The following is a 14,236-nucleotide window of genomic DNA, read 5'->3' as shown; positions in this document are numbered from 1 at the left end:
CAAGAGGGAGTGTTCTGGGTCTTTGACTCCTGGGGCTTGGTCAGCGTATGAGAGACTCGGCGTGGCCTGCTGGAATCTGAACTGTTAGCCAGGTCAGGGTCCACCATAGCTTATTCCTGGGTTTTGACCCCAGGTGTTGGTCTTGATCTCAGGTATTCCACCTGGAGGGGAGATAGTAGGTTACTGTGATGTCTCAGTTCCCTCCTTGTGCTTCTCCCAAGTGAGTGAAACCAAAATAAATAAATAAATAAAACAAACCTCTTGCTGTTGAGTCGATTCTGAGTCGTGATGACCCCATGAGCTCCATAGGGTTTTCCTGGCTATCATCTTTATGGAAGCAGATTGTCAGGCCTGTCTTCCGCCGCTCCACTGGGTGGGTTCGAACGATCAACCTTTGGGTTAACATCTGAGTGCAAAACGTTTGCTCCACCCAGGCTCCTTCCCAAGGGAGTAGGGTCACCAAGCAGCGAAGCCTCTCCTGGTGCCAGACTTGGTGAGCCAGGCGCTGCAGCTCCTGTTCCTCCTGCTGCCTGGGATGTCAGAAATGGCCCAGCCCCTGCCAGCCCCAGTCGCAGGCCCGGTGGCCTAGGACAGTGGCCCTGTTTCCAGGGTGCATGGCACACGCACATCCCAGTGGCTAGGGGGTCCATAGGTCCTGCGGTTCTTTTCTGCATGCCTGTTTTGAGGAAAAAAAGCAGCCCACATCCCCTGACAGCTTAAAGGGGCATTAGCCAGGGCCTCAGAGAGGAAGTCACCAGGAGCAGGTGCAGTGAAGCCAGTGGAGGCTCTCGGCTGCCAAAGGGCCAGATTGGCCTGAGCGAGGCCATGGCCGGGCGCCCTGGTGACCCGCTGACACCATTCTCAGGCTGCTGGCTGCCCGGGGGCTGATGTGTGTATTGGAGGAGGAGCCAGGCCCTCGCAGAGAACTTGGCTCTATGGGGCCTGGCTCATCTCAGACCTGAGCCTGACCGTGCACTCCTCTGCTTGCTCATTCACTCCACACGCGTTGCAGAGAACACGCCAGGCCCGTGGGTGCTGGGCACACGGTGATGACAGAGACACCCCATTCCTGCCCTAGGACTCAGGGACAAAAGAACAGATCGGCAAGGGCACCAGGAGGCCATATACAGTGGGCGGTAGGGGTTCTGAGCCTGGGCACCTGACTTGGTTCAACCTCAGGGAGAACAACCTGGAGGAGGTGGTGTCTAAGCAGATGATGAAACAGGCAGATAAGTGTGTGTTTGGGCTGGACCCAGCCGGCCTGCTCCATCATACGGGGCAAGCTCCCGAGAGGCCCAGCCCAGGGCCTGATGCCCAGAAGATGCTCGGGATATTTAACAAGTAGGCGTGGCTGCTGGGCAATGCAGGGACTACAGGACTGCCGCTGCCCGCACCAGGCTGTAGTGGGGCCCAGCAGGCTGGTCTTGTGACCAGTGTGTCTGCAGTACCCCTTATGGTACCTGCTCACGCTAAACTCCGCTCAGGGATGAGTGGACATGAGAGGAGTCACCAGCCCCCTGGAAACGGTACTGCCATGCCTCCCATCCCTGGCCACTGCCCATCATGGCTGGTGGAAGCTAACAGGCCATGGGGTGGGTGGGGAATGGTCAGGTCGCTATGCTGCTGCCTGGGGGCTTGACACAGGGCCTTTCAGGGATGAGGTGCTCCCTCTGCATCCCGCTCCAGAGCCCAGCCTGCTGCCCCCTGGCAGGGGGTATCTGTGCGTGGGCTCTAGAGGCTGAGCGGTGCTGGAAGCATGGAGGTGGTGGGTCCCTGTTGCCTTCTCTTCCCTCCTTCTCTGAAGGAAGCCTACATTGAAATTATAGAAATAAGTGCCGGCTTCTCAGGAGTCTGCTGTTCCACTGTGTCCCTGCCAAGCCTCGGCCGGCCTCTGCGCCCACGCTCCGCCAGCCTCGTGCTTCGTCCTGCACAGGGCCTTGTTGGAAGAGCTCAGGGCTCCCTTGGGTGCAGTCTCTCAACCCCCACCCCAAAACCTGCTCTAGCCCCCCTGCAGGGATTGGGCTGTGTGTACAAATGGTACCCAAGGAGGAGGGGCTCAGGAAGTGACATCGCTTGGCCCGCCCCCACCTCCTTGTTCCCTATAAAAAGCAAAATGGTGACTCAGAGAGGAGAGTTGGAAGCGTCCTGCCTCCTGCTCCCACTGTTAATTTTTAGACTTGGAATTAAGCAAGAGGCAAAGGAAACAGCAGCTCAGAAGATGTGGCTGACATGCTATTAAGCGCGTGGCGACAGCAGCGTGCTCCTCCCCGACTCCCAGCAGCCTCTGAACGTGCAGAGCCTGGCGCCTGCGGGTGCTCCCCAGCCCTGCCCGAGGCCCGAGCCCCCGTGTAGCTCCTGCCTGGGCCGGCTGTGGATGCTGCGGCCAGGGCCATGGCAGCCGGGGGCCGCCGCCGGCGCCCACTGCGCTACCAGTCCCTGGCAGCCCTCGTGGAGGATTCTCAGTGGCCTTTCTTGTTCCTTGTCTCAGACTTCAGCTACGGGGCAGAGGACTACGACGGAGAGGGGAATGAGGAGCAGAAGGGGCCCCCAGAGGGCTCAGAGACCATGCCGTACATCGACGAGTCGCCCACCATGTCGCCCCAGCTCAGCGCCCGCAGCCAGAGCGTCGGGGACAGCATCTCCCCCACCCCACCTGAGGGGCTGGCACCTGGGGTAGGTACACCTGTTATGCCTTCTGGGCTTGGGGCAAGGGGACGTCGTTGGAAGGTGGGTAAAGTAACATAGGTATTGGGTGCCAGCCTATTTGGGAAGCTGTGTGGGAGGGAACGTACCTGGGGAAATTGGGACCTGGCTGCTCTTGGTGCGTCTCATCCCAGTCCTGGGCTCCTGGCAGGCTTAGGGGCTCAGGCTCCCCTCTTCTGCCTCCTGCTGCTCACTCTGCCCCTGCACCATCTCTCCCTCCTCTCCACCCATCTGCTCCCCATGCCTCCTGGATGCCCTTACCTTCTCTCTCGGCTCTTCCCTTCAATACCTCTTCTCAGCAGGATGCGGGTGCTCGGCAGGGACCAGGTTCTTCCCTCTGGTGCCCGGGCTGGGCAGTGACTGCATTGGGATATGTGGGCTGTTACTGTCTAGTGCTGGCCCCCGAGAAGCCTAGGCTGGCCTTGTGCTGCCTGCAGGTGGAATGAGCAGCTCTGTAGCATCCCTGAGGACTGAGGGTCTGGCTCAGCCCCGCTCTGCTGCCTCTGGAGGGGACTTAGCCCTGATAGTACCCACCTCTCTTGTCTGCAGAAATGGGAGCCCTGCTCCACAGAGATGCATTTGACAAGGACTATTAAGTATTTTTTATTAAGTATAGGGTCGCTATGAGTCAGAATTGACATGATGGCACTGGGTTTGGTTTTTTTGGTTTATTAAGTATGTGCTCTGAGACAGGCCAAGGGATTGGAACATACAGAGGGTTTACAACCCTTGTAATTAATGCTGGTTCCTGGCAGTGGGGCCTGGCTCTGTCTGGGCCTAGCTTGGGTGTGCGTGCATGTCTGAGACTCAGGAGCAAGCAAGACGGAGAGATTCCTGGGGGCTGTTTTTCTGTACTTGGGAAGAAGAACCAAAGCTTTTCCTTCTTGAGGGTGTGTGTACTGGGGCAGGGGACTTGGAGCACCCAGTCCTGCTTGATAGAGGGCTTGCCCAGGTATGTTTTGTGGGGTCCTCTTTCTTCTCTCCAAGACCCCCAGAGGAGCTGTCCCTGAGATGCTGTGAGATGCTTTTCCTCTCCTGCAGGGACCTAGCACCTCCCCATTCCAGCTTGGAGCCTTCCTGGACCCCACCATTTCTGACCCCCCTGCTTCCTTCCCTCCCCAGCCTCATTGCCTACCCTCCACCCCTCACAGAGCTCTCACCCCCTCTTCACACACTGGGGTGGTGGATGATGGCTGTTATAGTCTTTGGCAACAAGGGCCTTGGCAACCGGCTTCCCACTTGGGGGAAGCCACAGTGTTGCCATGGCAACAGAGGTCGAGGCAGAGCAGCTGCCAGGCAGTGCAAGTTTGGAAAGGGATGGTGGGGGGTAGGTGGGAGGTAGAGGGGATGGCGAGGGTGTTGGTCAGGTTCAGGCCCCCCACGGCCAGCATTTTGGGGGTTGCCCTTGTCATCCTAAGAAGGGTGGCAGGTTAGAGACAGCGATCTTGGACATGCAGGGATGGGTTTTGTTCCTGAACCTGAACTGAAGCCAACCTAGGGAAAACAAGGAGAAAACTCCTGCTTCCATCTCTGACCTTAGGTCTCAGCCACAGCAGGGCTCAAAGGGCCCCTTGAGGACTCAGCTGTCACCCCATTGTGAGTAGGTATGGAAAGATTTGCGGCAGAATCCAACGCGGGGCCAGGAAGGCTGGCTGAGAGTTGAGAACGTGTGGCCAAATGCAGTGGCTTGCTGGAGAGACAAAGGTCTTTGCCATTTCCTTCTCCTCGCTCTGCCTTCCTCCTTGCCTCCTGTCCCCATTTCCTTTGGGCCAGGCATTCCTCATCACCTGGCCACCTTGCTGGGACGCTTGTCTATCAATTTAGATTCCCTGTTGACAGGTTCCGTCCGGAGCTTTCTCCAGTGGAGCAGGCTGCAGGCATAGCAGAAACGGACCTGGAGTTTCGGGCCTTTGGGGCAGTGGCTTCGCTCTGTGGCTCATGAGAGAGGAACTTGTTTAAGGACTTTGAAATCTAGAGATGCTACAGAGTAACTTAACCTACTAAGGACAGAAGCAGGCTCCCAGAGAGCTTGGGGGCTCCAGAATTCACTTTTATACTGTTGACTGGAAGCCACGCAGGAACTGGGGGTGGGGAACACTTATCCAGCCTGGGATCCTAGAGAAGATTCCAGCCCATTTCTCCCCTGCTGCTCCGCCTTCCCTCCTGAAGTGGCATTTCTGCCCTTTCTGCTGTACCACTGGCCCCATCTAGTGGGCTCTGCAGGTATTGCTATTTACATCTGGGGTGCCTGGAGAGAGTTAACAGATGAGTGCTTGGGGGCTATTTTGCTTAAAAAGGCCAAGGTTTCTGCTACTTGGCTCTGCTCGTCTGGCCAGGCAGGACTCCACCCTTGCCAGGCTTCCTGTTGAGACCTTGGGAACATAGGGGTTTTTGGATCAAATCAGACGATTGTTCTAGGTATTTAGATATCCGGCCTCTGGTATGGCCTGGCAGCTGGGCCTTCCACACCCAGATTTGCAGCCAACTGCTGCCTAGAAGTCTAAGGTTTGGTCTTACCCTCCCAGCAACCCAGAGAATGACGAAGTTACCACTTTCTAGCTGTGAGACATTGGAGGAGTGTCATAGCCCTCCTGAGCCTTAGTTTCTTCGGCTCTAAGTAGAACTAACTATCCTGAAGGAGAGTTAGTGAATCAGTGGTGGAAGTCTTACCCCCGAGTCAGGAGATCCAGGTTTTGATTCCTGGCCAGTGCAGCCACCACCATCATAGCATGTTGCTATGATGCTGAATAGGTTTCAGTGGCGCTTCCAGACTAAGGGACTAGGAAGAAAGGCCTGGCAATCTACTACTGAAAATCAGCCAGTGAAAACCCTATGGATCACAATGATCTAACCAGCCGCGGATCATGGAAATGGCGCGGTAATGGGCTGCGTTTTGTTCTGTCGTGCGTGGGTTGCCATGAGTTGGGACCAACTCGACAACGGCTAACAACAACAGCCCTGATGGAGGATGGACTGGGGGAGCTCAAGCGAGACCTGTAGTGCAGGGCCGGGCTCCCTGTGGGTGCTGGTCCTTGGTGACTGAGGCCCACAAGACTTTTCTCATTTGCATTTAAAGGGGTGGGGGCACAGAGCATTGCAAGGACCCAGTCTAATCGGCATTCGCAGGTAATGAAAGAACCTGCTACTTCTGCAACCTCTGTTCTGGGGTTGGGTTGGCCCTATAATAGTATCAGCCCCAGATGAAGCTGAGACTTGTGGTTTTGGCTGGGACACATGCTCCTCACTCTCAGCATGTCCCTCTACAGCCTTGTCCTGCTGCTCTTGTCCCAGTTTGTGCCCCAGAGGTATGCAGCTCAGGGAGGCAAGGTGCTATAAGCCTCCACCCCACACACCCCTCACTGTCCCCAAGCCCAGGCTGAGCAGGTTGCTCTGGCAGGGCCAGGGCCACTGACTTCTGTGACTGAATTCAACTGAGTGTCCCTGGTGTCACCCTGGGAAGGAAGGGTTGGGACTCTTGATCTCAGCTGGCAGGTGGGGGGCACAGTTTTCTCAGCCAGGACTATGGTCTTGGGGAAAAGTCTGCTCTCCACAGGCCATAGACTTCTCCATCTCCCCTCCCAGGAGAGCAGTAAAAAGGGGCCCCGAAGTAAAGAGGAAGATCTGGGTTTTGTCCCAGCTTTACCACTTTCTAGCTATGTGACCTGAGGGATGTCACTCACCCTCTATGAGCTCCAGTTTGCTCATGTGTAAAGTGAAGACACTGAGAATTCTTCGTTCCTGACCTTACACAGCTGTTGTGTGTCTTCCATGAGATGGTGGTGTTAGGCAGAAAAAACCAAAACCTGCTGCCATCGAGTCGATTCTGACTCATAGCAACCCTATAAGACAGAGTAGAACTGCCCCATAGGGTTTCCAAGGAGCGCCTGGTGGATTCGAACTGCCAACCCTTTGGTTAGCTCTTAACCAAAATGCCACCAGGGTTTCCGTGTTAGGCGGAGCACTTTGTACACTGTGAAGTCGATACACATTGAGGATAACAGGGATCAGGCCTGAAGGCTTGGGCTTGGGGTTGCAAAGCAAAGATGTTGCTTCTGGGCAATGGAGGGGCCACGTGGGGAGCCAGGAGCTTCTGCGATTGTGGCTCATCCCTTCACACTGCATGTGGGACCTGGGTGAAGTGGGTGAATGGCTGCCTGTGGTCCTTATGCCTCTCAGGAGCTTCCAGGGCCGCTGGTATTATGCTCTTCCTTGCTGCCAGCCTCCTGGTCACAGCAGCCTTGCTCTTCATCTCTCCCCTTTCTGGATCCTTGGTTCTTGGTACAAAGGGAAGCAGACTACCTGGCTCCTCCTCGGTGCCAGGTGCTGTGCCAGAGCCCACAGGCTTCGTTGCTACTTAACCCCTGCAACCACAAGGGAATACTCCCATTGTACGGATGAGGGAACTAAAGGCTCAGGGTGGCTCCTTGGCTTATCCCAGTTGGGAAGTAGGTAAGCAGTGGAGCCAAGACCTCAGCCCAGTGGTTTTTGCCATCCCTCCCCACACCCCTAGCCCCCACCAGACTTAGTGCCTTGGTTGTGGCCCTCAGTTCCCTCCATAGCAGGCCCTCGGCATCCCCTCTGCTGGCCTGGTCCAGGCCCTGCTTTCACACCTGACTGGGCACTTGCTCTCACCCCTCCATACTGTCTGCCCTGATTACCTGCACCTGGTCGACCTGGCTCTTCCCTTGTTGCTCTCACCTCCTGTCTGGGAGCCTCCTTCTCCCTGCTAGTGTGCTGGGGTCATAGTCCATTAATGTATTTCACATCTGCCAATAAGGCTACTCACAAAGTAACGTGGATTCAATAAAGGTGAATTGCTCTCCTACAGGTCCCAGGCACTATGGATATGATCGTGAGCAGAACCAGACCCAATCTCGATCCTCCAGGCCCTGGAGTCTTTGAGGAGGGGGCCAGGAGGCCAGCTAACCCAAATAATCACACCATCAGGTGTTGCCTTGCCCCCAAAACACGTGCTGTGAAAGCCACTATGAGTGTCCTCACCCTGCCTGCATGCCAGGCAGAAGTGAACCGCTTGTGGACAGAGCTGTGCGGCCCCTGGGCTTTGGGCTCTCCCAGGGTACAGAAGGGCAGCCAAGAGCATCTATCTACAGGCCCCATGGACTGTTTTCCTTCATCTGCACCTAGTTTCTCCACTAGTGGGTGCTAGTGAGGCCAGAGTTTTCCTTCACCTAGGTGATGCCCTTGTTGACTTTCCTCCCAGCTAGTCACTTCCATCTGGAGGGCCACACAGAGCCTTCAACCTCCTGCCTACATGGCAGAAAGAAGGGGAGAAAGAATAGAAACACTTTCATAGTGCTTACTAAGTGCCAGTCACTGTTACTGCACTTCGTAAATATTAACTCATGTAGTTCTCACCACCACCCTGTGAGACAGGCAACATTATTGCTCCCATTTTACAGATGTGGAAACTGAGGTGCAGAGAAAATGACTTAACTCACCTAAGGCCACACAGCTCGTAGGCGGGGAACTTGTAACTGCTACTTTTGCTCTCTCTCTAGAACATGAGCCTTAGCGTCCTTCCTTTACTCTTTGGGCAACCTGTTGAGCCTCAGTCCCCTAAGCTGTAAATGGTGTGAATCAGTGGTGTCACTAGGGGTGCGAAGGCTGCACCAGGTGACACGGGTGGGGGGACACCAAAATGACTGCGTATATAATTTTTGTGCAGCATTTCACCAGAAATTTATTATTTTGTATGAAAATATCCCTGTAGTCACAACAACAAAAAACATTTTTTTATAAGCCCAGCTTACACTGGTCAGTACACCTACAAGGCCCAAGCTCTATCCTGATTTACTTTTTGAGCCTTCTAAGGTGCTCCGGTCAGAACTGTCTGTATTATCCAATTACAATGGCGCTTCAAATCACGTGCTTTCCTCTGTGCGCGCTGTTTCTTTGCTGCTGGCAGTTTTATAATCACTGATTTTGTCAAATTTTCTGGTGTTTTAGCTACAACATGGTGGTAATTAGTATTTGTGAACCTATATCAATAACTTTTTTAGAGAACGAAGTAGTAATTAAAGGAAAAGGAGAAAAATAAAAAAAGGCTTCCGCACAGTTACTAATAACGTTGCAATTCAGTGTGGATTTTACAGAACAATTTTGTTGTTAGTGTTCGTGTAATCTAAGAAATGTTATATTTAAGCAACTAAAACTATTTATCACATATTCTACGATTAAAATTGATAATAAACTTACATGTCTAACAATTACTGATTATACAACTTTGATAACTAGAGAAATTGACAGTTTAAAACATGAAGTGGGGGAAATGTTAGGTTTCTTTTGATACCCATTTAGAAATATAACTTAAATCTTAATTTTTAAAAAATTTTAGTCTTAAAAATTTTCTTTAAAAACATCACCGTCTTACAAATATATATTTGATTTTAATGAAATTTTCGGGGTTTAAGTTTGAATTATGGTTTAAAAAATAGTGACATATTAAAATTTACATTTGCTAAAACTAACATATCCAATAGATTTACGTTTTACCTTTTCTTCTTGTTTTCTACATTCAGTGTTATACAGGAATTACAATTCACCAGTAACGTTAATACAAAAAACATTACTAAGGATTCTATATGGCCTGGTACGGGAGGAGGCCCATGGGATAAGGTGTGTGACACCATGAGTTACGTCACTGGGTGACACCATTCCTGACGGGTGAAGGCAGCTCCTGAGGGCCGACACTGGGGGGTGTTTAGGAGGAAGAGAGGCACAAAGAGGAGAAGCTATTGCTGAGAAAGAGGTTTAGACTTGCTTTGGGCCATTTCCCATTTTGCCGTGTGCCTACCCCTACCCTTTGACATGAGGGTTTCCCCTTAAAGTCCTGAGCCTACCTTGCTGGGTACTGACCCACTTGCAGGGGTTTATGGGGCTGAGGAAGGAGGGAAATGGCAGGAAATACAGATAAAATGGTGTTAAGCCCTCTGTGTCCCGAGCTAGTAAACGCTCACCCTTCCTCCCCTCCTTAGAGCCTCGTTTCTGCCTCTGAGTATGTTTAGAGCAGGGCTTCTCTACCTGGGCCCTGTTGACAATTTTGGGCCAGACAGTTATTTGTGGTGTGGGGCTATTCCATGCATTGTAGGATGTTTACCAGCATCCCCCCTCGTCTCTCTACCCCAGCTGTGACAACCAAAAATGTCCCCAGACGTTGCCAAATGTCTCCTGGCGGGGGGGCAAAATCACCCCAGTGAGAACCACTGGTCCAGAGGGAGACTAGAAGAAAGAGGAGTCTAGAATAGTGATTCTCAGTGCAGGTGTGGAAGGATTTTTGTCCCTAGGGGATATTTGACATTTCTAGTCATGATGGAATCCACTCTGACTCATGGTGACCCATGTGTGTCAGAATAGACTGTACTCCACAGGATTTCCAATGGCTGATTTTTCAGTAGCTTATCAGGCTTTTCTTCTGGGTAGACTTGAACCTCCGACCTTTCAGTTAACAGCTGAGTAGATTGACTGTTAGCATCACCCAATAACTTCCTTTGACACCCACTAAGTGGTAAGAAGTGGGTGGTCTGAGAACGCTTAGTGTGTATAAGTGGGCCCGGGAGGCTGACAGGACAAGGCCAGAGGTTCTCAGGGAAAATTAATCAAGAGGTTCAGGTTGGTGTACCGTTCCTGTGAAAGCTGGTTATATTCAGAAGGATCCAAGTCCTAGCAAGACAACAGGCTTCCAGGGAGGGTGGCTGCTTCCTGGGTGCCTTTTATACTCTGCATTTTGTTGCTGGCTTTGTTTTTGCTGTTGATTTGTGACTGTGGAGACCCCATGTGTGACAGAGTAGAAGAACTATACCGGGTTTTCTTGGCTATAATCTTTACGGGAGCAGATCGCCAGGCCTGTCTCTTCCACAGTGCTGCAGGGTGAGTTCGAACTCCCAACCTTTTGGTTACCAGTTGAGTGCAAACCGTTTATGCCACCAAGGGACCTTTACTCTTTGCATTTTGAATGTTGTGAAAGCGTTAACCAAGGAAAAGGAAAGAAAGGCTCTTTTATGTTGTCCTGGAGGACAGGATGAGAATGGAGTTACCGTGAGGTAACCTTTGAGTAAATATTAAGAAGGCTATTTCAGTCATTAGGACTGTGTGGCAGTGAGTCAGGTAATGAGCTTCCTGTTCTTGGAAGGACTCGCAGAGGCTGGTGGTTAAAATTGGAGAGGCAGTTCCTTCATTGGTAGGACTGGGTGACTGTGTCCCTTTGCCCTAGGACCCTACATCATAAAACCAGGTTTCACAGGAGCCATGGGAACCATCCATCTAACCTGAACCCTTTGATTTAGCTTCCCTTGGAGACCCCTCACCTTGCCATGTCAGCCTTCTCGGGCCATTCCCACTCACTGTTTTCTGAGCACCCACTTTTTACAAGCTGTTGATCTGGGTGCTATGCGAAGTTAATATGAACAAGGTGTTGCTCCCCCCCACACCCCGCCCCGTACAATCCATTTCTTTTCTTTCAATGCCATCAGTAACAATGGTCTTGAGAGATGTACACTGGACCAAGGGGGGGTGTCATGTGACCTGGGGGCTGGAATCAGGGAGGGGTAGGGAAATGGTAGAGTCTCAGAGAGAGGGTAGCATTCCGTTCTGGCACAGGTCAGGAAGGACATTCTGGGTAAAGGGGGCTGTGCAAGTACCAAGACATGGGAAAGCCCTGGCAGGTTTGAGAGAAGGTGAATGTTCTGGTGTGGCCAGGGCACTGGGTTTATTGGAAGAAGTGCAAGGTCAGGCTGGAGTGGGCTAGGGCTCCCCTCTGGGCCACCCTACACTGCACAGCCAAAGAAGAGGAGAAGTAACCGGTGCATACTGAGGGCTTAGGTCCCTGGGTGACGGAAACAGTTTGCGCTCCGTTACTAACCAAAAGGCTGGTGGTTTGAATCCATCCACAGTGCCATGGAAGAAAGGCCTGGCAATCGTTTCTGTAAAGATTACAGCTGAGAAAACCTTGTGGGCCTCAGTTCTGCTCTAACACATGGGGTTGCCACGAGTCAGAGTCAACACAATGACAATGGATTTGTTTTTGTTTTTACCAAGGGCTTAAGTCCCTGCATGACGCAAATGGTTGAGATCTAGGTTACTAACCAAAAGGCTGGCATTTCAAATCTACCCAAATCTACAGCTCTTGAAAACCCTATGGAGCACAGTTCTACTCTGACACACATGAGGTCACCATGAGTCAGAATCAACTTGATGGCAACTGGTTTTTACTGAAGACTTAACACGTGCCAGGCACTGCCCTACATATCCTAACTCATTTAGTCCTCATAGCAACCCTAGGATTGGTGCTAGAATTAGCCTCACTGTACAGGTGAGGAAACTGAGGCACGGGGAGCATAAATCACTTGGCCAAGGTCACACAGCTGGCGAGAGCCAGAACTAGGATTCCAATCCAGAATCCAGAGGGGGAGGGTGGTGTTTCTGGTTGTTTGTTTTACCATACAATCACTATCATGTACCAGCTCATACCCAACATTTGCTTTATGTAATTGAACTCAATATATGATTTTTGACTGACTTCTATAACGGGAGGGAAGCCAGAGGGGGAGCGGGGTTATCAGGGAAGATGAGGGATCTGATTTCATCTGTGACTGGGCTGTAGTGGCGCCGCTGCCCTGGCCCAACCTGTGGGCTCAGTCCTCATTGGCCCAGTATGTCCTGAGCTCCCCCAAAATCCTCCTGAAGTGGGACAGGCAGAGAGGAGGGAGAAAGGGCTTCAAGCTGAGGAAACTGCACTGGCAAAGGCCTGAAGGTAAGAATGTGCCTGGCCCTTTCTGGAACAGTGAGAAGCAGAGGTTGTTATGTTATAAAGTTGTCGACAGTTTGATGGGTTGAGTCATCAGCAAGGGCCCCACAGTCCTTGTTTGGGCTGACTTGGTGGCTTCCCGCAAGGCACAGAGTGAGCAATCTTTTAGAAAGAGTAATCTGATGTCAGTGGGAGGGTGCATTGAAGATAGTCATGTCACTCCCTGCTTAAAACCCTACAATGCTTTCCTTTGCCCTGATAGTAAAATCCAACCCTTAGCATAACTTTTAAGGCCCTGCCAGACCTGACCCCTTGATGTCTATCTTATTACCAACCCTCTAACTAGAATATAGAATCCCTGGTGGTGTACTGGGTAAGTGCTACAGCTGCTAACCAAAAGGTCAGCAGTTTGAATCCACCAGGTGCTCCTTGAAAACCCTATGGAGCAGTTCTACTCTGTCCTTTAGGGTCACTGTGAGTCAGAACTGACTCAATGGCAATGGGTTTGGGTTTTTTTTTTTTTAGACTAGAATGTGAGTTCCATAAGGGAGAGATTTTTGTCAGTTTTGTAATGAAACTTTTGTTCATTGCAGTCCCCAGTGCCTAGAACTGTGCCTGGTATATAGTAGGTACTCAGTAAATATTGGTTGAATGAATGAATGAACACTCTCTGCCCTCCGGCCAGACTGAACTCATTTCATTGTGCCTCACTCAGCTTTCTCCCTTTCTGTCTCCAACCCCCACTGGCGTAGCTGACACCTATTCATTTTTAGGTCTTTCATTTGTTTGGTGAAAATATACACAGCAAAACATAAACCAGTTCAACAATTTTTACATGTACAATTCAGTGACATTGACTAGGTCCTTCAAGTTGTGCAACTCTTCTCATTATCTTTTTCAAATTATTCTATCACCATTAAGATAAACTCACTGCCCCCTAAGCTTCTCATCTAATCTTTTGAGTTGCTTTTGTCAGTTTATCCCATATAAATAATTCTTTAAAAGAACACAATGCTTAAGGCAGACATCCTTTTTTAATTAATCTAAACTATTGTTTGGTCTGGAAACTCTGGTGGCATAGTGGTTAAGTGCTACGGCTGCTAATCAAGGGGTCGGCAGTTTGAATCCGCCAGGCGCTCCTTGGAAACTATGGGACAGTTCTACTCTGTCCTATAGGGTCACTATGAGTCGGAATCAACTCGACGGCACTGGGTTTGGTTTGGTTTGTGTATTGTTTGGTCTAATGATGACTTCAGGAATGGTTTCGGTTTAAAGATTATCATAGGGCCATAGTTTAGGAGGGTGTCATCCAGCCTCAATAGCTCCAGGAAGTCTGGATTCCATGGGAATTTTTGAAATTCTGTACTACATTTGCCCCCATTTTGATCATGGTTCTTCTATAGAATCTTTGATCAAATTGTTCAACAATGGTAGCTGGGTACTTGGTCTTAGATTATTTTAATGTTACCTCCTCAAGAGAGCCTTCGTGACTCTCCTGGCTGGTTCAGATACATCCACCTTGTGTCTCCCAGAGTTTACTGTACTTCCCAATCACAGCACTTGCCACACTTTTTTTTTTTTATAAATAATTTTTATTGTGCTTTAAGTGAAAGTTTACAAATCAAGTCAGTCTCTCACACAAAAACCCATAGACACCTTGCTACACACTCCCAATTACTCTCCCCCTAATGAGACAGCCTGCTCTCTCCCTCCACTCTCTCTTTTCGTGTCCTTTTCACCAGCTTCTAACCCCCTCCACCCTCTCATCTC

At 51.0% G+C, this 14,236-nt stretch overlaps 1 protein-coding gene across 3 annotated transcripts in view; it reads left to right on the top strand.

Moving 5' to 3' along the window:
* The window catches only part of ABR (ABR activator of RhoGEF and GTPase), a 205,138-nt gene that overhangs the window by 95,313 nt on the left and 95,589 nt on the right, over positions 1 to 14,236 (top strand). For all 3 annotated transcript variants that reach the window (XM_049860017.1, XM_049860016.1, XM_049860019.1), the window contains exon 2: positions 2,489 to 2,673. In XM_049860017.1, the coding sequence (XP_049715974.1) occupies positions 2,489 to 2,673 (185 nt within the window). The remainder of the gene's footprint in view (positions 1 to 2,488; positions 2,674 to 14,236) is intronic.

Source organism: Elephas maximus, chromosome 19 (assembly GCF_024166365.1).
Source record: "Elephas maximus indicus isolate mEleMax1 chromosome 19, mEleMax1 primary haplotype, whole genome shotgun sequence".
NCBI lineage: Eukaryota > Metazoa > Chordata > Mammalia > Proboscidea > Elephantidae > Elephas > Elephas maximus.
Note: the sequence above shows the minus strand (reverse complement) of the source record. Positions and strands in the feature narration are given on the sequence as shown.